General features: G+C 57.7%; 1 protein-coding gene across 6 annotated transcripts in view; it reads left to right on the top strand.

Moving 5' to 3' along the window:
• The window catches only part of RPH3AL (rabphilin 3A like (without C2 domains)), a 139,453-nt gene that overhangs the window by 57,619 nt on the left and 59,163 nt on the right, over positions 1-22,671 (top strand). For all 6 annotated transcript variants that reach the window (XM_071210409.1, XM_058283103.2, XM_071210406.1 and 3 more), the window contains 2 exons: positions 3,582-3,725; positions 6,382-6,511. In XM_071210409.1, the coding sequence (XP_071066510.1) occupies positions 3,582-3,725; positions 6,382-6,511 (274 nt within the window). The remainder of the gene's footprint in view (positions 1-3,581; positions 3,726-6,381; positions 6,512-22,671) is intronic.

The raw sequence follows: 22,671 nt of genomic DNA, 5'->3' as shown, positions 1-22,671 counted from the left end.
GTGGGGGAAGAGCTTCCAGGCAGAAGCTGTGCAAAGGCCCTGAGGTAGGAGGAACGGGGCAAGTAGAAGGCTGAAAGGAGGCCGGCCTGGCTTGAGTGCAGAGAGTGAGGGAGCAAAGAAAGGAAGCTAGAGAGGTGCACGGGGTACAGATGGGGCTCCGTTCTGGAGGCGGAGAGGGAGGACCCCACGTGCCTCATTTGAATGCTGAATCCCATCGCGAGGGCCTAAGGGAACCCTGAGAGTGGAAGTGGGCTTCTAACCCATCTTGGGGGTCATATCTGAGGAAAAGTCTTTAAAAGAACAGGAGTCGTAGAGGCAGAAAGTAGGTAGAGGTGACCAGGGGCTGGGCGAGGGAGGGACGGGGACTTATTGCTTAATGAGTGCAGTTTCTGTTTGGGGTGATGAAAAATTTTGGAAATAGATATTTTTCTAATTTAAAAATTGGGAATTATTGGCGCTGGTTGCACAACATTGTGAATTATTTAATGCCCCTGAATCATACACTTAAAATGGTTAAAACAGCAAACTTCGTTGTGTGTATTTTACCTCAGTAAAAAAAGATAAGGAGCGGGCCGTGTGGAAAGGGGGTTTGGGGCGAGTAGCCCAGGCAGAGGATGCAGCGTGGGCAAAGGCCTGGAGCACCACGCGGCCCAGAGCACGCACTCCTTGGGTGCTGCGCGGCCGGGTGAGGTGAGGGACGAGGGCGCCAGTGCGGGGTCGTGGGGCGGTGCCTGCGGAGCCTCCCGGCACCGCGGAGGGCTCCTCCCAGGGCCCGCAGCCCCCTCTGCCTCAGCGGGCGCGCAGTCTGCCTCCTCTGGCCAAGCAGAGGGGATGCTGCAGGGGAGCAAGATGCTAAGCAGAGGTCGTGGGAGTCAGCCTGGGAGAAGGGTCAGCACCTCTTGGGCATAAATCGTCAGGCTCTTGGTGGGGTCAGTGGGAGAAGGCAGAAAAGGCGGCGCGGCAGATACCTGGGGAGCCGGGAAGGCTCCATGGCAGGTGGTCAGCGGCAGCTGACAGCGCGCCGGCCTGGGGCAGACCCGGGAGCCTCCGCTTGCGCCAGAGGCAGCCCAGCCGGCCCTGACCTTGGATAGCCGCCTAGCTGCCCTCTGCCTCATTTCTGCTTCCGAAGAATGGGGAGCCCCAGCGAGCGAGGGCTGAGAGGGCTGCCGTGCCGGGCACCGCCCGCCCAGCGTGGCTCGGAAGGAGTCGCGCCCCCCTGGAAGGCTGGGGTGGCGGTGCCCTGCGTTCGCTGTGCTCCTGGGGCCCTTCCTCTTCTCCCATTGTCTGGGGCGGGGAGGGGGTGAGACTGAGGGCTCTATCTCCAGTTCCCCTTTCCTGGCCAACCATGGCTCCCGTGGTTGGGGTGGGGGTGTGGCACCCTCCTAAGACCCCGAGCCTGAGGAAGGCAGGGGGTCCAGACAGAGGCCGCACGTGGCGGGGGGTGCCCGGCCACCCCGGGGACTGGCCTCCCCTTTCCCTCTCCTCCAGCCCTGCCCCACTTGCCCACTCCTTGCCTTCCCTGGCCCATGAGGATCATTTGAAAAAGTGTTGGTCTAGGGCAGAGTATTTTTTTTAACTGAAGAAATTCACAGTCTAGAAGTCTGCACCCCCAAAGAGAACACGGTACGTTAGGCCTCTGCGCCCTTGCATGTGCTGTTCCTCCTGATTTAGTATCCTCGCTGCTGAAACAAAGAGCTACAAGAGGTGGGGTTAACCACAGGACTACATGCTCACAGCTTCAGAGGCTGGAAGGCTGGCTTCCTCCCGGGCCGTGTCTTCTGCCTGGCTGGAAGTCTGTGGGCTCCTTGGCGTTCCCGTCATGTCCCGTCATGTGGCAATGCTCATGGTGGCATCTTCCCTTTTCCCTTTGGTGCTCCATTGACTTCCTGTTTGCCCCACAACTTGTGGCTTCTCTTTCTGCGGCCTTCCCTACAAGGCCTTCAAGTAACAGGGTGAAGACCTGTCCTGATTCAGGTGGGCCACACCTAAACTCAACCATCATCAGGAGGTCCTATTCACATGAGTTCACACCCACAGCGCTGGAGCAGGACTAAGAACATGTTTTTCTGGGGGTTCGTAGCTCCAGGCCATCCCACTCTGCCTAGGACACTGTATTCCTCTTTCCATCCTTCCATTGGGCAAACATCTACTCATCCTGCAAAACCCTGCACAAATACTCCCTCTTTGGTAAAGCCTTTCCTGCAGTCAGCATTAGCTCCCATTTAGTAAGTAACTGGACATCCTCTGCTTGCAAATCAAGGCTCACTGAAGTCTCACATCTGGGAATGGGTGCAGCCATGAGGCTGTCAGGCCAGTGGAGACCCTAGTTCCAAGTCCTTTCCAGCCCGCCCTACTTACTGAGAAAGGATGTACTTTTTTATTTTACTTTTTTAGCTCTCTAACCTCATACCAGCAGGCCATGTAAGAACTGTTGACTGCAAGGGCCTGGACAGGACAGTGGCATGAGACCACCAGTGGCCATCAAGTGCTGAGGACCTACTAAGAAAGCATCTACCTCCCTTGTCCTCCTGCTTCACGTCTTCTTGTATTCTGTCACTTCTTTAGGGAACCCCTTTGGAATTGCACCCCCACTCTAGGTCACTTCCCCTTATTCAGTTGTCATCCTCCTGCCCACCTGCATGTCCCTCCAGTGGCGATATCCCACCTGACGCCCACCTGCCTATCCCACCCAGCAGCGTGGCCCTGGCACACCTCAGGAGAATTAAAGGAACATTGTGTGATTTCTTTGGCGTCTGTCTCCCCCACATCTTGTAGGTTCCCTCAGGCTGTAACTCGGTCTTGCTCACCTTTCTTGGCCTGTGATCAGGCACATAAACATCAGAACGTCTCAGAGGAGCTGGGACCCTGGGCAGAGAGTTTGGGGCTTGGGCTGCTAGTGCCGCACTCTTCCCCCTTCTGGGAAAACAGAAATTGCAAGAGTTCTTCCGCACAGCCCCTGGTGGCTGCCTTGGGGGGCGTTCCATTCCTTTTGCAGCCAGCAAGAGGTGGGGGTGGGGGTGAGGGGTGTGTGGACAGCTGGACCACACTGGGCCCCTCTCACCTTCTGGCCTGCCCTCCCCCCTCTCCTCTTCTGGAACCACATTTTCCCTCCTGCCCTTGAACCCTCTCTCTTCCAATGTGTCCTGTGAATCTTTTATCGAGGATTTCCTGGTTGTTGTTTTTTTAATCCTGTCTCATAGTAAACGCCATCTCATGTTCTTGTATGATGCGGACCTAAGTTTTTGTTCTTCTCTTGATCACCCCCCACCCTCCTGCCTTGGACCCTTGCATGCCCCGGCCCTCTCCACTTGTACGGTGGTTGGAGCCCACGTTCTGCTTCCCGAGAGGCTAAGATCGTGCCACCTTCTTTGCCAGGCCCCAGGAGCTGGCGGGTGGCAGAGCCGGGAGTGAGGCCTGGTGCCTGCCCTGCTCTGGCCCCTCCACCCCTTGCCCTGGCACCCGGACTGTAGAACCTTCTTCTTGGGTGTTCCCAGACAGCTTTTGGGGGCCTTTGTTGATGTGGCAGGCTTGCCAGGGTGAGCCCTGGGGACGCCTCCACACTCTCTGCGTTCTTTCCCGAGGCTGCAGACGGGCTGGTCCGTGCACACCTACCAGACAGAGAAGCAGCGGAGGAGCCAGAGCCTCAGCCCGGCCGAGGTGGACGCCATCCTCCTGGTCATCCAGAGGGCCGAGAGGCTCGACGTCCTGGAGCAGCAGAGAATCGGGTAGGGCCTGTGCCCAATCTGGAGTAGGAGCGTGGTGGGAGGGGAGACGAGGGCTTCAGGGGGGACAGGGGACCAGGTCTGGTGCCCTGGGTCCTAGTACCCCTTGTCCCCACTGAGGGTGAGCCTGAAGGTCACAGCCTCCCGTCCTTCCCCAGCGACTCTGCCAGACACCCCTGGAGCGCAGGCAGTGAGCGATCCACTGACGCCTCTGTTTGCCCCTAGGTGAGATGGGGATAATGGCTGATGTGTGCAGACCCCCAGCTGTCCGGGATGAATGGACTTTTTGGGCTCCTCGGGGTCAGCTGCGGTTCAGCCAGGAGAGGGCCTTCAGTCGAGGCGGAGCCGTGAGGCGTCCCACCCAGGAGGGGCAGCCCCCGCAGGACGCTCTCCAGCTTTTCCAAAGCTCCTCTCCTGGCCTCTGGGGTTCAGGCTTGCCTACTCCACAGACTTCACACATTTTTGTTGTACGTGTCTTTGTGTAATTACAAAAGTTATTCATGCTTTCTAGAAAAAACACAGAAAAGCACAAGTAAGGAAACACAAATGCAGTGCAATGCATTGAACCAGAATTCATTTGATTCTGGTTTCCTTGTTTTTTCTGTTTCCAAATGTACTTACGGTCATTTTAAAAAAATATCGGACCTTGTAGAAATGCACACTTTTAGCAAGCAAAGGCAGCCCCGTTACAAAGATAACTGCTGTTTGAAGTTTGCTGTAGGTGCCTCTGTAATACTGACATATTACTATCATTTCACTATGAAAGGGCTTATATCATACATACTACTTGTATTTTTCTGGAGTTTTTTTCCCTTTTTCTGAACCTGACGTGACTGTTGCCCTGCCATCTCCAAGACTGATGCCCCAGGGCCCTGCCGGGATCACTGTCAAGCAGTGATTGGCACCCACGGCTGGCACCTGCAGGCTCCCCCAGGCGAGCTTGCTGGGGTGGTTTCTTGGCAGGGTCCCTGTGCCGCCTTCGCGTATCCTGTTGTCTGGCCCTGGCTGTGAGTGCCGGGGTGCAGAAGTTACCCAGAAGGCAGTGCCTCACTCAGGTTCATCATGCAGGTGGACGGGGCATTCTCGTCCGGTGGGTTGTAAGGATTAGAGGAGACAGTGTGATCACACTTTACCCTTCATTTATTCAGGAATTCTCCACTGCGTGTCCCCTGGGCACTGGGGATACCCTGACTATCAAAGCAGAAGTGGCCGCCAGTTTTGGGAGGTTGCACTGTAACAGGGTCTTTGTGTGATGAGGACCCCAAGGAGAGGTGCCGCTCCCAGACTTAGCAGGGATACAAGGAATGCTCTGGAGACTCGACATCTAAAGGAATTTGTGTATGTGTGTGTGTGCGTGTGTTTCTGTGTCCCTCCAGCCTTTCCACCCACCAAGGAGAACTCAAACCAAGGACCGCTGAGTCATCCCGGATCCCTGTCTTTCTCTCACCACCACCCCTCAGTCCGTTGATGCTGCCTCCAAATCACAGCCCACCCCAGACTCTGTCCTCCTTCCCTGGTCCCGGCTGCTGATGCCCCCACGTGGATTCTCCCCCTGTAATCCCGGCGTCCACAGCAGCCAGAGCAAGCTTTTAGAAATGTGACTTGGATCAAATTACTCTCCTGCTTTATTTTTTTTAAATGTTACATTAAAAAAATATGAGGTCCCCATATTCCCCCCACCCCACTCACCCCACTCCTCCCCCCATAACAACAACCTCCTCCATCATCATGAGACATTCATTGCACTTGGTGAATACATCTCTGAGCACCGCTGCACCTCATGGTCAGTGGTGTACACCATAGCCCTCACTCTCCCACAGTCCACCCAGTGGGCCATGGGAGGACATACAGTGTCCGGTAACTGTCCCTGCAGCACCACCCAGGACAACTCCAAGTCCCGAAAACGCCCCCACATCTCATCTCTTCCTCCCGCTCCCTACCCCCAGCAGCCACCATGCTTTAAACTCTACAGTGGCTTCATGTTGATGTTAGGAGCGCGGGAAATCCAAACTCTATTCTGGAACCTACAAAACTCAGGTAACCTGGCCCCTGCTCGTCCCTCTAGCCTCATCCTATACCAGTCTTCCCCTCGCTCACGAGGCAGCAGCCGTGCCAGCCTCCTAGGTCTTCTGACGTCCTCAGCCTTCCCCACCTTTGCACCTGCTGTGCCCTCCGCCGGGAAGGCTCCCCCCTCCCACCCCACCTCTCTGCATCCTACAGACCCCAGTTCACATGTCCTCGGAGGCCTTCCCCTTACCATCTAACGTGCCCCTCCCTCCCTCAGCCTTCTCTCCTGGCATGCCTGCTTAGTTTGCTTTCGCAGTGCTTCTGCCCATCTGAAATCCTTTTTCTTGTTTATTTATTTACAGACTTTCTCCTTATTTTGAACATAAGTTTCATGAGAGCAGGGACTATCTCTGTCCCTGGCTTGTTTGCTACCATATTCCCAGCTCCTAGAACAGTGCCTGGCACATAGTAGGTGCTCAATTAAGAGTTGTTGAATGAATGAGTGATTAGATGTTAATCAGGGGATAGGGTGAGGCAGGGAACAGTGTCCCAGGTGAGGGAAGAGCACTGGGGCCCCGTGGCGGCCCCACCCGGGCAGTGATGGGGCTGGAGACTGGAAGCTCATTTCCTCTGACTCCGTGTCCTGCTGCAGGCGCCTGGTGGAGCGGCTGGAAACCATGAGGCGGAACGTGATGGGGAACGGCCTCTCCCAGTGTCTGCTCTGCGGGGAAGTGCTGGGCTTCCTGGGCAGCTCGTCAGTGTTCTGCATAGACTGCAGGAAGGTAAGGCCCTGCACGGACACGGCCAGTCTGGCCCCCCAACCCTGGACCTGCGCTGCTGCTCTGTGGCTTTGCATCCTGGCTCCCGGGGAGGGCGGGGAGGAAGAGAGAGAGAGAGAGTGTGTGTGTGTGTGTGCGCGCGCGCGCACGTGCGCGCAGGCACGCGGTATCCTCTGCTTCTTGGCAAGAAGGGCCAACACGCAATGGTCAAATGGCCTGGCCCCTGGGGCTGGTTTTGGGGAGTGGTCACCTAGACCTCGTTGTTCTGAGTGTGAACCCAACACTTCCACTAGCCATATGGACCTCAGAGAACCCCAGCCTCATCTTCCTTATCTGTAAAATAGGAATAATGATAAGAGCTTCCCAGAGAGCAGTGAAGATAAAATATTATTAGATGCAAAGCCCTTAAAACCTTGCCTGGCACTTAATTTCTCAATAAATGTTAACAGTTATCTCTAGACAAATACTGTTCTCCTGAGAGCCAAGTAGTATTGCATTTTTTTCCCCATGCGTCTGCTCTCTTGATTCCTGACCACTCAAAGGAAAATGATCTTTGCAGCAAGGTCAAATGGATTTTCTCCTTTCCTTATACTCTGTTGATTTTTTAAATTGTTTTGCATATTGTTTCCTAATGGGTCCAAAACTTTTTTTAAAAGTAATTTTTAGTTTTTCCCAGAACTTCTAATTGCATTTTTCCCCCTTGCTGACCAAAGAATAATATGCCCTCCAATCCTCAAGAATTTCAGCATCTCACTTTTACTTTCTATTCTATGGAGCATGGTACTTTATCTTCTGGCAGGAACCCTTCTATACTCCTACCCTGCTCTAGCCTGGACTAGTTGCTGCGCTGTTATCTGGGTCTTCCCTTCACTGCTCTCCTTTATTAGAGACACTGTTTCCAAGATACCATATTTTCCTCTTTTTTGTTTTTCACTTTTGTTTTGCTGAAACTCATCCTCAAGTAACTTCAATGTGTCAGTCCCTGTGTAAGCCTGGAGTTACTGTAGTGAACAAGACAGAGAAAGAAACTTCTCTCTAGAGATTACATGGGGTGGGAGAATCAGAAAACAGATGATAATCATATAAATAAGGTGATTTCAGGAAATGATTTGTTCTGGGTGAAAAATAACAGAGGCTGGAGAGTGACTGGGGGTGGGGTGAGTAGGTCTGTAGGATTTGGAGAAGTCAGAGAAGTGAGTGTGGACTTGGCCACATGAAGGCTGTTGGTAACCTTGACAAGGGTATTTTCAATGACATTCACTGGAAAAAGGATTCACAGTGGAATAAGGGAAGCAAGGTGTAGCGCGGTTAGTATCCGCAGTCAATAAATGGGAGGGTCAGGGCTTAGCTGGGGCCATTTTCCCCTGCACCGTCATGCGTGGTAAACTGGGCTGAGGGTGAAGGTCCAAGAACAGTGGTGGGTGGCAGAGCTCTTAGCCTCAGGGTGGGGGTGGGCCCTTGTGTGCCAGCTCCTCCTCTAGCCCTCCGAAGCATCTGAGCTAGAGACCCACGGGTGACGGGCAGCCCTCGGGCAGAGAGGGGTGCATTTTGTGGCTTCTTTCTGGGGAACCAGGGTCCGGCAGCCTATTTTCTCCTGTTCCTCAACCTATTAATTACTGTCGATGTTCCAGGTTGTGGGGTTCTGGAGAAGGTCCGAGCCCCATCTCCCTCCAGTGGAAAAGCGCAGGGCCTCTGCCGCGAGGCACGCCACGGCGCCTGGCTGCTGAGGGGTTAATGCCAGCTGCTCCTTGGAGAGCCATTTCCTAGGCAACCGTGGCATCCCAGAGGAGGACCTCAGCTAGATGTGGGGGTTGAGGGGAAATGTTCTTCCAGATGCTCACGCTAACCCCTCTCCAAGGTACCCCGCAGCTGTGGGCTGGAGGACGCGTCCATTTGAGCAGCGTTTGCAGCCGGCGATGCCTTGGTCACAGCTTGGACAGTGAAGCAGGGAGTCTCCTAGCTTCTGAGGGGATTTATTCCTGGTGGAGGTGGGAGGAGAGGGTAGAAGGTGGGACTACAGCATTTGGAGGCTGTCCCTCATCCACCTTTGAAAGCATCGTGGTATTCATTCATGCACTGGTCATTCATTCATTCTGCAGATATTAGAGGGCCCCCCTTGTGCAGGCCCTTGCTCTCCTGGAGCTTATTTTCCAAGGGTGGGAGAGGAGAGGCAGCGAACAAGTGAATAAACATAAACGACACCAGGCCGACTGTGGGCTCTGGCGAAGGAAAGCAGTGATGCGGTCGATCGTGTGGCTGAGACCTGAAGACAAGCAGGGAAGTCTGGGCTGGGGAGCTGTTCCAGGTAAAGAGAACAGCAAGCGCGACTGCCCTGAGGCAGAAACCCGTGAGGCTGAAGTGTTCAAGGAAGTAAGAGCTTTGTAAGTCAAGGTCAGGAGTTGGGATTTTATTCAAGTCTGATGGGAAGCCAGTGGAGCATTTTAAGCAGGGGTGCAATGTGATCTGGTCTGTCTTTAAGAGAGTGGATGGCAGGAAGACACGGGTAGAGGCAGGGAACCGAGTTCGGTGGCAGTGGCTGTCGTTAGGAGGTGATAAAGCTGGGACAGGGTGACCACTCACTGCCCAAGAGCGCCGGTCCCCTTGCTGTATTCAAGCTGACAGGAAGGATTAGAGGGTGTCTGAGGAGAGGAAAGAGGGTTCTAGACTGCAAATGGGCCAGGACAAGAGTGGCTCAGGCAACCCCAGCCGGCAAGGACTCCCCGTGAGTGCTCCCCCCACGGACGCCGTGCAGGACCTGGCCTCCTGCCTGGATCTAGGGGCTCACCTGCTCTTCCAGGGTGTGCCTCCACCTTCCCCCAGGCCTGGGATTGCTTTTCCCCGAGGAGCAGCTGCTGCGGGTCCCGGGAGGGCTAGCACCTCTCTTCCCGTGGCTGTAGGGCCAGGCGGGCTTGGGGTGAGGTCCCAGCTTGGCCACGGTGGAGTGGCCTTGTACGAGTCCCTTAACCTCTCCGGGCCTCTGTTCCCTCATCTGGAAAATGGGGTGATAGAGCTCACATCATCGTGGGCTGGGTGTGAGGACAAGATGAACCGATTGCAAGCACTCCGTGGGTGTTACCTGTTATTATTATTACTATTATTAATGATTCGCTCTACAGTCCTAGCGGTTAAACCGTGCACATTACAAAAGGCTTATCCCTCGTTTATCTCGGAAGAGACTTAGTGACCCACATTCTCTTTATTATAATTCATGTTTACTTATAACTGGAGTTCCCACAGCTATTCCTGTGCTTTCCATAATTTGTATAAAAGGCTTTTTAGCTCTCCAGCACCGGACATCCAGAAGCCAGCAGGCAAACGCCTCGGTTTCTATTCAAGTATTTCCCATGGTAACTCTTTGTCCATCACTTGTTCAGTCTGCCATGTGCTAATTCTGGGCTAGGGCGAATCCAAAAGGCCAGAACGGTCACTTCCCTCCAGCCCTGATACTCAAGATGGGCAGTCAGAATTCTCTAGAGTGCCCGCCCTGCGACAGACTGTGATGGGAGCAGCTGGGAGAGCTGCCTGGAGGAGCTGGCCCCGAAGGCTGGGCAGGCTCCTGAGAGCCCGAGAGCAGAGAGGGGGCACTGAAGGAGGGGTGGCAGCAGGCACATGGCTGGGCACACGTCTAAGCCTGAGGACGCAGGCCTGGCGGGAGGAGACGTTTGCTGGAAGAAGAATGAACATGGGTTCAGCCTCAGATTTGACTTAGGAATAGGGGACCCGGAGGAGGGATGGGGTGTGCCCAGTTGCTTTGGGAGGGGCGGGGGGAGCTGCTGGGGACCCAGGGCTGAGGTTGCGGGAAAGAAATGGGGCTTGTTGGAAGGAAGAGTTCCCTGGGGGAAATCGCAGAGAGGGGGCAGGCCTGCGGGGCCATATGTCCCCTGGCAGATGGCCACAAAGAAACAGATACCCTGGGGGCCACTCTGCCGGTGGTCACTTAGGATCAGAGTCCCTGGAGAATCAGGTGCCCAGAGGGAGCCTCAGAGCCCCCGGCAGAGCCTTGCCCTTGAGGGGTGGGGGCAGGCTCTCGGTCCTTGCCCTCACCCAGCAAGGGTTTGCTGCACACCTGCTGGTACAGGCACTGGGAGTGCAGCTGGAGGAGACTCGGGTCCCTGCCTCCTGGAAGAAGGTGGGACAGATGATGCCTAATTAAGAACAGCTGGGGTTGGGGTGTCTGCAGCGCCCAGGGAGAGCTCTAACAGGGCCCTGGGCCTAGTGGGGCACCGGGAGCCCTCCACTCGGGGCTCACCAGTTTCTGGGGAGCCTCCCTATTTAATTCCATCCCCACTGTCCACCTCTTCACCTTTCACAGTGGGCTGCAGCCTGGGTCCCAGGGGGCATGCGGTGCATGCAGGCAGGCGAGAAGGGATGCTGGGAAGCACGCCGACACGGGGTGTCCAGACCCAGGCCTGGGTGGTGCGTCTGCAGCTCCAGGCTCCTGGGCACCGCGGCATCTGCTGCATGCGCCCTCACCATCCAGCGGCCACCAGCTAACGAGCGTGCAGGAGGAGCCCGTGCAGCGCCCCCTCTGTAGCTGGGCCTGCCCAGGCCCGCTGCCCTCATTATCGGGCTGCGGTGGGAGGGAGCGGCCGGCTGGCTAATTAGAGAGGGCTGGTGCTCTAATTGCAGCCCGCGTTCAGGCTAATTGAGAGTCCAGCTTCTCCAACAACGGGGCAGTGCCACAGGGGAGCCCACCTGCGCCCAGGTTGGCCTTGTCACGGGGCGAGGGAAGCAGTCAGATTTCTTTTTTCTGGCCTGAGCCAAAATGTGTTCTTGGCGTGGGGCAGGGGAGGCTGCTCGTGAAATGATCCTCTCCAGAATGCCTGCGAGTCCTGGCAGATGAGGCCTTTGCGGCCAGGCATTTTGCACAAAGCTCTTAAGGAAAGCCCTGCTTAGGTGGGGGGTCAGGCCTCACCCCTGCCCACACGTGGGAGCGCGGGAGGGTGGGCTGTCCTGCTCAGCACATCCCAGACTCCCAGGCCTGAGCTGGCTGTGACCAGGGCCCTGAGCTGAGGGAGACTTCACTTGTCTGCCCCCTGGACCCGGTGCAGGGAGGAGGCGGCAGAGCCCTCCCTCCCTCCACCACGGTTTCGTTGCTGGCGCCCAGCCCTCCATGCTCTCAGGTGTGCCAGCGGCTCCACTGACCTCTGGGGAGTATTTTGCTTCTGTCCCACAAGCTTTGGGGGTCCTGGCCCCAATCAGTTTGCAGAGCCCGGATGCGTTGGGGCCGTTGGTGAGCGCTCAGGTGCTGGCCCAGGGACCCCTGCTGCTCAAAATGTGGCTGGAAATGCAGAGTCTCGGTCCCCCGCCCCACACTTCCTGGATCAGAATCTGCATTTTTAACCAGATTCCCAAGCACAATAAAGTTTGAGAAGCTCGACCTAGATCATGATTCTCAAAGTGTGGTCCCCAGAGCTTGCTAGAACTGCAGATTCTCAGACCCTGCCCCAGACCGACTATACTGAAATGCAGAGGGCGGGGCAGCAATCTGTTTCCCCAGCGCTCCAGACGATTCTGATTCTCTCAGGCTTGAGATCCTTTGCTCTAGGTCCCAGCCCCAGGTCTGGCTGGGGTGAGGGTGAAGGAACTTGCATGGTGGAGCCTTCGCCCTACTTTGCTCTCTGCCTCCCTCCTCCACCTTCCCACCCCGTGGTCCCCACCCACCCACACTCACCAGCTCAGGGTCCCCTGCAAACTGCAAGGTGAGCACGAGGCCGTATCTTACACGGGCATGCCCTCAGAGATCGTGAACTGCTTTCGTGAACACCACGCGTTTTGGTCCTCAGGACGAAGCTGTAAGGGAAGCAGGTGGGCTGGCTCCTCCGCAGCTGCAGGTGAAGAACGGTGGTTTCACTCAACCAAGCTTCAAGGTCAAAAGCAAGGTGTCCCTCTGAAGCCCTAGGGCCACGTGTGTTCCGGGCCCCTCTGTGGCTCCCGGTGGTCGTGGTCCATCCTTGGCTGGACCCCGCGTCGCTCCAGTCTCTGCCCTGTCTTTACTGGCAGTGTCCTCTCTGGGTCTGTGTCTCTGTCCAGGTGTCCCTCTTCTTAGAAGGACAGTAGTCACAGTGGATTTAGGGCCCATCTTAACTTGATTACATCTGCAAAGACCCTGTTGACAAACAAGGTCACGTTCACAGGTACCAAGGGCTAGGATTTGAGCATATCTTTTGGGGAGACACAGTACCCAGAATACCGGGGGAGCTGGGTTCCAGATCCACGGGGCGTTCCTGTGTCTGCTCTCCTTTCAGGCCCTGCTTTCCCTTCCAGGAGAAGACACCTTAGGGCAAAGGAGTGAGTCTCCTGTGGGTGCCAGCTGGAAGCACCCTCTCACCTTCCCACAGTCCAGGGCCAGCAGGGGCCAGCAGCTGCCATCACCACCACCCGGGAAACAACCCTGGCCGCTTTCCCAAGACCTTCAGAAGCAGGCCCGAGTGTTCTCCAGGTGTCCCCGTGCTGGCCCTAAGGAGCCAAGGCAGGGCGGCCAGTGGCCCGTGGGGACAGGGGAACAGAGCCGCCCTCCCTGGAGACTCAGCTCCCAGGCCCGTCCTGACTAATGAACTTGGATTTCACGAAGGACTTGGCCCTCTCGTATTTTTTTTCATCCATTCATTCTACACAGTTTCACTGGGTACAGACGACGTGCCAGCCTCTGGAGGTGGTGTGACGAGCAAGGCAGAAGGCGGCTCTGCCTCCTAACAGCTCCTGGTGCTAATGAGAGCCAGTGCTGTCTCCCTCCCTGCCTGCCGCTGTTCTCAGCGTGCCTCCTTCACGGACCTACAGGGTGAGCACCCCTCCCACAGGCTGGGAAACTGAGGCACAGAGAGATTCAGTATCTTTCCCGAGTCATTCAGTGGTGAAGCCAGGATTTGAACCCAAGGAGGCTGGTTCTGAGCATCTTTGCTTTAACCGCTAGATGCTCTAGGAAGGTGAGATGAACGGCGAGCAAGTAAATATTGTTTCAGAAAGTGGTGCGCACGCATGGGAGGCATGGCCTGAGAAGGCAGCGCTCTTATTTTGGACGCTGAGAATGGGCTCCTATGAGGAGGTGGCATCTGCGCTGAAACCATGATGAGCAAAGCCAGAAAAGCGCCCGGGGCTGCGAGGGGGCCAGGAGAGAGCTTGGCATAATCGAGGAGCAGAGGGGCCCGGGGCAGCGGGAGCCAGCCCCTCAATTCCCCTTTGGAGCTTTAGCTCAGGCTTTTCTGGGCCTACGCAGTGGGGTTGCCTCACCTGCTGCTTAGGCTAACTTGAGTCCCCCAAAATAGGAGGGGGCAGCTTTTCTTGTGGTGTCTCCCTGTCCTCGTTCCCTTGTCCGTTTAAAACTCAGCCGCAAAGCAGCCGCCTCCTGGAGCAATCACCTTCTCACTGAACGGCCTCCAGATTGGCCTTGCCACGTCCTGTCTCCTCCTCGACCTGATTCGGATGTAGAAGACGCGTGTTTGTGCCTCATAATGAAGATAGATTTTCTTCATTCAGCTACCGATGTTTCCTAAATTCCCAGAAAAAGTCACTTAATTCGTCCGCCCTGGGGCCCGCGCTGGCTGCCGGGCTGTTTGGCAGGAATTGACTCAGCCAGGATCAGAGGCCCAGACGGACGCAGGCACATCTGCCTTGTGACTCCGCTACGGCGCGCGCTCCCTCCTGGCGTCTCGGGGCTCGGAGCGCGGCTCTTCCTCCACCCGAGGAGCTTCTGTCCTGTGCTCTGTGCCGCTCGAAGCGCAGTGCCTCCTCCCAGCCTGCCGTGAGGGTCCTGAGCACTGTCCCCGCGTTGGGGCCTGCTGGAGAGAGCCCGGAGCCCGCGTTCGTGGTTCCATGGGTCCCACCCCTGCCCTCCAGGAGCCGGGAAGTGCTGAGAAGTGGGGCAGGGTGCTCCCGAGCCACAGAGCAGCAGACACCTGGGAAGGGGATGACGCCTGGGAAGGGGATGACGGTGGAGCCGGATGATGAGGCCGCCTCCGGAGAGGCAGGATGATGCACGCGAGGTGGTCGGAGACCGGGTCATTCGGCCTGGTCGTGGTCTGGGCAGAGGGGGGTGAGGCAGCCGAGGCAGGGGAGAATGAAGCGAGGGCCGTGAGGGGCTCTGCCGGGCTGAGGGCTTTGCCGGCAGGTGGCAGGGCAGTGACGGCCACCTGGGTGTCTGGAGGTGAAGTCCGAGGCAGAGTGTGTGGTGGGGTGGGGAGACCTGCTGGTCCTGAGCTCTCCGCAAGGGGCCCGAAGGAGGCAGTCGCAGTGGGGAGGGGCATGCCCCAGGCCTCTACGCGTTGGAAGTAACCAGGGCTGCCAGGCCCCTTCCCACTTCATTCTCATGGCCAGTGGGGAGCTCGCGGTGCACGGGCAATGGGGGGAGGTCAAATCCAAGCCCTTGCCATGGGACCCAGCAGGTCAGAGGCAGGGCCTGCGGGGCAGGTGGGGGGCTGGGGCCCGTGTGGCTCGTGGGTACAGCTGGGCCTGGGGGTAGCATGGGGACCGTAATCGTGGGCTGGATCCCCACTGTCGGTTGGAAGAGGGCTCGGGGAGGGAGCTCAGCAGCCCACAGGTGGATGAAGGGCTAAAGTGACGGCTCCAGGGAGAGGAGAGGACACCCACTAGGTGGGACGTGGCCAGAGGGTGAGCAAGGGCAGCGCATTTCTCCCCTTGAACCTGCCTGAATGATCCATCTGGAGACTGGACCTGTCTGTGGCCTGAGGCCCCCATGTGGCATCACAGCGTACGGTAGTGGACCAGGACCAGCTGTGGCACCTGCTGTGCGCACAGCTGCCTAGGTGTGAGGGGAGTCAGAATTGAGAAGACGTGACCCCTCTGAGTGCAACGAGGACCCTCAGGGGCAGCCCTTCCCTGGGAGACAGGCCCCCGCCCCACCCCCTGGACTGGCCCTGACAGAGCTGTCTTCAGGGTCCCCACGTTCAGCCAAGGGCTCAGGGCCTCTGTGCTCCTCTTGACCGTGCCCCAGACTTGGACTTGCACCCTGAAGCCAGCACTCCTGGGCCTGCGCGCCTGACCTTGTGTCCGCAGAATCAGTATCTCCCGTCACCTCCCGGCCCTGGTGGTGCAAGTGCCATGGGGTCACTGCCAAGCATCCAGTGACCCTGCCAGTGCCCCCTTCCTCTCCTGCCTGAGGGACCCACGAGCTGGATTGCACTAGATCAGGGGTTGGCAAACTACGGCCCATGGGCCACGTTTGGCCCACAGTCTTTTTTGTATAGCCTGCATGCTAAGAATGGCTTTTATGCTTTTAAATGGCAGGGGGGGGGGGGGAATCAAAAGACAAATCAAGTCTTGTGACATGAAACTTATATGAAATTCAAATTTCAGTCTCCATCAGGTCTTCTTGGAACACAGCTGTTCGTGTCTGTCAACGGTCTGCGGCTGCTTTGGTGCTACGATGGTTAGACAGAGACCGTGTGGCCCGCAAAGCCTAAAATAGTCAGTATCTGGCCCTTTACAGAAAACCTCTGCTGACCTTGCCCAGCCATTAGTGCCACTGGGAAGAGAGAAAGGGCAGGGACTTGCCTCCCTCGGCATTAGGTCTTCGGTGACGCCGTGACAGGCTTGAGTTTAGTGAGATCGTGCTCCTTTGAGTTCTGGTTGGTTTTCTTCTCCTGGAGAGCTGCGTAGAGTTTAGGAGCACCGGATCAGGCCGCCTGGGTCCTCCTGGCTTGGGGCAAGTTACCTGACCCCTTTCTGCCTCAGTTTTCTCATCTGGAAATTGGGAATAATGGCAGTACCGATGCCATAGGGTGGTGTGAGGACTGAAATGAGTGAAATACACAATAAACTGTTAGGAACGGTGCCTGGCTTGTAGCATGTGCTCAATAATTGTAAAAAAGTCAAGCAATATAGACGTGTATACAATTTTAGCTCCCCCCATTAGCAGCCTGGAGTTTGTCCTTCTGTACCTCTCTTTCTCTGCTCATACGCATGTACACAAGCGCATGTGCTTTTATATTTTTTAAACAGGGCCATAAAAATAGACTCCTTATTCTGTAATTTCCTCTTTTCTGGTATTCATTTAATAATATACCAAAGACATTCCCTCGGGTCTATACGTATGAAGCTAATTCCGTTTTTAGGAGCTGTGTAATAGAAGGGCGTTTTCCACGTTCTGCCTCCCCTCTGTGAATGGCTTTGGTGGGAGTGGGGACAGGTGTGTGTAGACGCTGGGTGTGTGTAAACCCCTCATCCTTCTCCAGGCTGGTTGCACACCCTGCCAGGGGCAGGCCTGGAGCAGGTGCACGTTGGAGCCAGGGCGCTCCGTGACTCCACGCCAGCCCCTCTCCAGGCCCTGCTGTCTTGCTCCTCCTGGGTCTGGCCCCCTCCTCCGTCTGACTCTCTCCCAGGGCCCGCAGCCATCTGCAGTTGAGCTTCTGCCTTGGTCTCCTGCTCCAGTCTCCCCCACTCCTGAAATCCAGTTGAGGACATGGTTCAAGGTCATTTCCTAGACCTTGTAAATCAGAGTGGGTGGACATAGCCAGTGGGGTGGGGTGAGGGGCAGTACGGCCTAAACCCGTAGGTAAAATGCCCCTGCCCTGCTGCACCCCACCTGCAGCGAGTGGCTGGGAGCCGCACTCTGAACCCCCTGCGACCTCAGGTAGAAGCCCCGTCCCCTCCTTGGACTTCTCATCCTCCCTGTCAAGGAAGGGTTGGACCAGGGGTCCCTCAGGCCTTCCGCCAGTTTCCTGCTGGGGTGCTAAGGCTCTGCCTAGCCCTTGCAGCGTTACTTCCCCTGAACCTGACCCCCCACCCCAGACCTACACGGGCCCTGCCCAGAGGCTGGGGAGCAGCTGCACCGCAGCCGGGAGCGGCAGCTCATTGCCCCGCACCTCGGGAACGCAGCGCCGCTCGTTTAGAAGCCACCACAGGTTTGCTTGGGTCAGGCTGCGATTCATGAGTCACGTCCTCTGAGGAGGAGGACGCCAGGGTGGGGGTTGGCATGTGCTTCTGAGAGCCCCTCAGCCTCCGTCCTGTACTCCCCCAGCCCCTGGGAGAAGGTGGGTAAAGGGCAACGATTATACCCACTTCCAGATGGAGAAACAAGGCTCTGTGCGGCCCAGCTGGCCTTGCACCTACTCCCACCTCCCTGTTCAGGACTTAGCCCACCTTCTCTTAGGAAGTAGGGACATACCGAAGGCCCCCAAGGGAAAGTGACGTCTGATGCCAGCTTGCAATTGGGGTGCTAGGCTGATGATGCCGGGGAAAAGGTGGTCCCCCAGGGCAGCACCGTGGGGTGTGGGGCCCAGGACCGGGCTTAGGGGAACCCCCTAAGCAGTGGGCCCTTGCCCTGGTCAGACACACCCCTGGGGTGGCTGAGCCGGCGCAGCGGCTGGACACACATGGAGGTTTGCATCCTCACTCCTGAACCAGGGCCGCCGTGAGGCCGCTCCCTCCTGCAGCGTTGGATCGGGGTGCGGGGGACCCTGGCCAGGCCTCCTCTTCCCTGGGAACACCTGCCCGGCTCCCGCTCGGGCCCCTTTGCTGCCCAGTCCTGCTCTCAGTGGCCATTTTCCCCCGGACGCGTCAGGTAGCTTAGAGAGTGCGCCGCAGGCAGGAAGCTTTGTTGGCAAATCTGTTTAGTGACTGTTACTGGGAGTGGTAATTTCGTGCAGCCTCTTGTGCTCTGTTGTGGTAAATAACAGATAATGACATTTGCAGTCGGTGGCAGGGCCTGCGCCTCACCGGCTGCGCCCTGCAAGCTGCCGCGTCCAGGGGCCCGCGAGGGCTCACAGCTCGCAAGTTGCCCCTCTTGTTCCTGCAGCGACACCTCCCATATGGCTGTTTGCTGCTCGCTGACCTCCACCTGAGCTGATTTTAGCCTGTCCTGTTCTCCGGGGGGCGGGGGGGGGGGCGGTGGACAACACGGGGGCAGCTCTCCGGCTGATGGGTTCCTCACCTCCAGGCTCCCTTTAGCCTGGGCCTCAAAACCAAGATAGAATCGTGCATTATCAAGACTTCTTTGGGGCTCTTTAGCCCTCTTGCTTCCAAACTCGTTTCTCATCCGTCAACCCACCTTCTGTGGGAGGGAGGCGACAGATAGGGAGACTGAGGCCGAGATGGGTTGTGTTCTGCCTTCCAGAGCTCCGGATGCTCAGGAACTGCATCTGCTCTACTGAGTTTTCAGGTGCAGGAGGGAGTCCGCCCACCCCATGAGACCTGCACCCCAGGGTGTCCAGCCCAGGGTGGGGGGCTGCTGGGCCACTGCAGGGTCTCTCTACCAGGCTCGTTGGCCTTCTAGCTTGTTCCCTGCTCCTCTTCCTTATTCATCTTACTCAAGTACAGTGCTGAGCGTGTCCTTCCCCTTCCCATGAAACCTTCAGTAGCTCCCCACTGCCTGCAGACTAAAACCTAAATGCTTCCACACGGTGTCCAGGGCCCTCAGTCCATTCCCTGGGCACAGGCTGCCGACTCCTGTGACATTGATGAAACACCTGAGGGCCGGGCCCGACTCCACCTGGCCTGGTCCTTCATTGCTCTCCTGAGAGCTGTGTTCCTGATGTGGCCAGGTCACTAATCGATCGTTAGTGCTGTTACTCCTAGAATGTTGTTTCTAGGAGTAACACTCCTAGAAGGGTGTTTGTCTAGTCTAATCCATTTTCAAATGAAAAAAGAAGGCAGCTCCAATGAAAGGCATTTACTGGATGCGGGGACATTTACGGTGTCCCAGGCACTGGAGGGGGCACGGAGAAGGCAGAGGACGTTTTCACGTGGACTGGTCCATTTGAGAGTTACAATCATCCTGGAAGGTCAGAGGGGCGAGGGCTCCACCCCTGGGAAGGTGGGCTTACGGCGGGGAGCAGAGTGTCGGAGCGGAGCTGGGCGGGTGGGCGGCCTCCTTGCTTTGTGCCGGGGCAGGTGCCGAGCTGGTTTCCGGGGACCCTGGACCGGCCTTCTTCCCCAGTCACCCAAGCCTCCGTCCTCCTCCCTCCTCCACTCCCTCGGCCCTGCAGCTCACCTTGTTTGGGCAGCTGGCTGGTGTGGGGTCCAGCTTTGGGGCCGCCTTGGGGCTCCCTCCTGCCTCCCCCAGGGCCTGGCCCAGGGGCAGCTGCTCCCTCCTCTCCCATCCTCCCCTCCCTCGGCTCCATCCTCAGAGCCCACGTGCTGGGTCTCCTCCAGCCTAATTCCCCTCCCTCGGCCTACCTCCTCAGCACCTCCCGTTCCAGCCCCACGCCTGCCTTCCCCACTTCTCGAAAGCAGGGCTGAGACGCTGCCTGCACTGCTTACCCCTTGGCGTTCCTCAGCCTCGCCACCCCCTCCGCCTGCCCTCGAAAGGACGAAAGGACGACGGTGTTTCCCAGAGTCTGCCCTCGGCCGCCTCTTGCTCCTTTCGTTCAGTCACTTAGCAAACGTTAATTGAGCACCTACAGTGTGCTCAGCACCAGGTTCTGGAGCTGCGCCGGCCATTCAGTCGGCCAGAGCCCCTGCGCTCACGAGGTGCCTGGTCTGGCTGGTGAGGCTGAGGGCGAGCGAGCACATGTTGGCGTAGAAGGTTTTCCAATCCTCCAGGCCTCTCTGCTTCCCTTGAGCTCTGGACCTTCAGCCAACACCAGGTGCCCCATCTGTGGCCCTCACCTTTCTCCCCAGCTCTAGTGCTGCATAGCCAGCTGCTGCCAGTCAGCTCTTCAGGGGGGTCCACGGACACCACAGGTGCCAGAGTGTCCACAGCCGAAGGTTTCACCTACCCCCTGCCCCCCTCTGTTAACGTAACAGGATGGCAGCCTCAGAGCAACCCCAGAGTCTTTCCTCTCCCTCACCCCGGGAATTCCACAGGCATCTGGAATGTTCCAGAGAAAGGGCCTTTGCTGAGAAGATGGAAGGTAGATTGGCTCAGAGAGTGAGTGGATCCATCTTCTCGGCAAAGGTCTTTTTCCAAAACCCACATCTGATTCGTGTCCCTCCCCTCCTAAAAGCCACCCCAGGCCCTGCTCCCGGATGTCGATGGAATTCTAGCCCCTGCGGCACGCAGGGTTTGTCCCTCAGCCCCTCCTCCCTTCCCAGCCTGCTACGTGGCTGCGCCTGACCACGATGTCAGCTCGTGGGGGCATGCGGAGGGAGTCATGGGTGCTTCCCGGGGGGATCATGGAGGAGCGACGTTGGAGTTGTTCCTATAGGATAAAGAGATGTTTCTTAGCCACGAGGCACCGCCTGGGCAAAAGCATGGAGGCTCGAGGAACCCAGAGCGCCGGGAGCAGACACCAGCATGGCGGGCTTGGCGGAGCCGCGAGGAGGCAGGGCTGGGGTCAGGAAAGAAGGGTTTCACACTCGTGGGTATCTTTCCTGTCTCTGACCTCAGCCCACACGCCTCGCTTCATCCTCTGCTGGTCCAGGGCCTGGTGGTAGCAGGGGTCTAGGAAGTGCTGGCCAGTGCCCTTGACCTCATCAGCCTTGACCTGGGGCTAAAGTTGCCATCCACGGGATTCTAGGGGAGAATCTTGCCTGACTGGCTTCTGCCTTGTCCTCCGTGCAAGTGGTAAGCCTCCCAAAGGCAGGCTGCGCTCTAGCGTCTTTGGGCGCGCAGACTGGCCAGCTGCCCTGGAACTGGAGAATTGCTGGGCTGGAGGCTCCCTGCCTGGCCAGTGCCGACTGCAGCAGGTGTCCCCGCTCCACGGGAGCCTCTGCGGTGCCTCAGGGAGCCGGGCTCACTGGCAGCTGTCACCTGGGGGCTGTTTGGAGGGGCAGGGCGTTTCAGGATGCAGGGACAAAAATAAACCCAAACAATCCAGCCTCCCCTGTGGCTCGGGCCTTTAACGGAGCTCGGTTCTGGTGACTCCCAGGCATCTCTCTCAGCGAGAAATTGGTCTGTGGGAGGCCCCCTGCTCCAGGACTTCCTGAAAGCCGAGGTCGGTTATGCAACCAGGGCCAGGCGCGGGGGGGTTGGCGGGGGGAGGCTGGAGCGATTTTGTAGCTTTCAGTTCCCGGTGCTGGTGACCTGACTTTGGCTAATGTCTGTCTCAGAGAGGGCTGCCGTTCATCTTCCGAGGAGCCGTGTCCCACTGTCCTTAGGTCCCGATGTGGTCCACTTGGCCTCCCCTGGCTGTCTTGTAACCAGTGAGGCTTGCCTCCTTGGCCCGTTAAGCACCCTTCTCGACAAGCGGTGGGGACTGGTGGAGGGCCCGGGTGAGAGACGAGACTGGGAGGGGGATCCCAGTGCAGTGTTCTGCTTACTCACCTTGAGTGACCTTGGGCAAACTGCTTTAGTGCTTTAGTTCTGTCGTCGTCAAAGAAGTCATCCCCGTAAAGCCCTTTGTGCTCTGCCAGCACGCAGTGCGCGTCACGTGGGCACTGGCTCTCCTTATCACAGACCCAGGCCGCAGGCCCGGCTCTGCCACCTCCTAGTTAGGTGAACTCGGGCGTCGCTGGGCCTCCGGTTGCTCATCCGTGACATTCGGATCAGAAAGGCTCCCTCGCAGGGTCGTTGTGAGAGTAAACGAGATTAAACGTGATAATGATAATGTGTGTTGCGCACCCAGCGCTGTGCCAGACGTGAAATAAGTGCTCCGTAAACGGCGGTCATTACCTTCCTTAGGAGCCGCAGCTCCATGTACCCTCGCGGTGGGAGCAAGATGAATGGGAGCTGGTTTCTTCCACCACGGCCCCTCCCTGCCCCGACTCCCTCCCGGCCTGGAAGCGATTCAGAAAGACGAGGGAGGGGAGCAGAAGCGCTGCCATCTGCCAACAGGTGGCCCCGGGGGTGGCTAACCCAGGCTTTCTCCGCGGGGGATTCTGGTGGAGCATCGGGCCCTGCAGCGGGTCTGGGGGGCCTGGCTGCTCGGCTGGGACGCAGGCCCCGTGCCGAGAGGGCTCCCCTCCTGCCGGGCTGGAGGGAGCCGATGAGGGTCCCGGGGCCTAGTCCCAGGCTTTGTGGGTGGCGAGCGGGCAGAGGGCGGAGGGCGGCTTGTGAGAGGTTGGCAAGTGTCAGGGCAGCCCCTCCTAGGTGAGGGAGCTGCACCTGCTCACACCTTCCTGTCTGGGCTCGGGGTCTCATGGACCACCAGGTGCCGGGGGATTTTGAGAGGGTTGTGCCCGAGAACCCCCGAGATGGGTGGCAAGTACCAATGCACAGTGGTTTCTAGTCCTCGCTCGGCAGTCGCCCCTGGGGGCGTAAGTGCAATCCCTGGCCCCCACACAAGGCGCCCTGAGACCCAAGCGTGCCCCCCTCCGTGTTTGAGGGG

The sequence above is a fragment of the Dasypus novemcinctus genome, chromosome 21, assembly GCF_030445035.2.
Source record: "Dasypus novemcinctus isolate mDasNov1 chromosome 21, mDasNov1.1.hap2, whole genome shotgun sequence".
Taxonomy (NCBI): Eukaryota; Metazoa; Chordata; class Mammalia; order Cingulata; family Dasypodidae; genus Dasypus; species Dasypus novemcinctus.
This window is presented reverse-complemented; position numbering and strand designations above follow the sequence as displayed.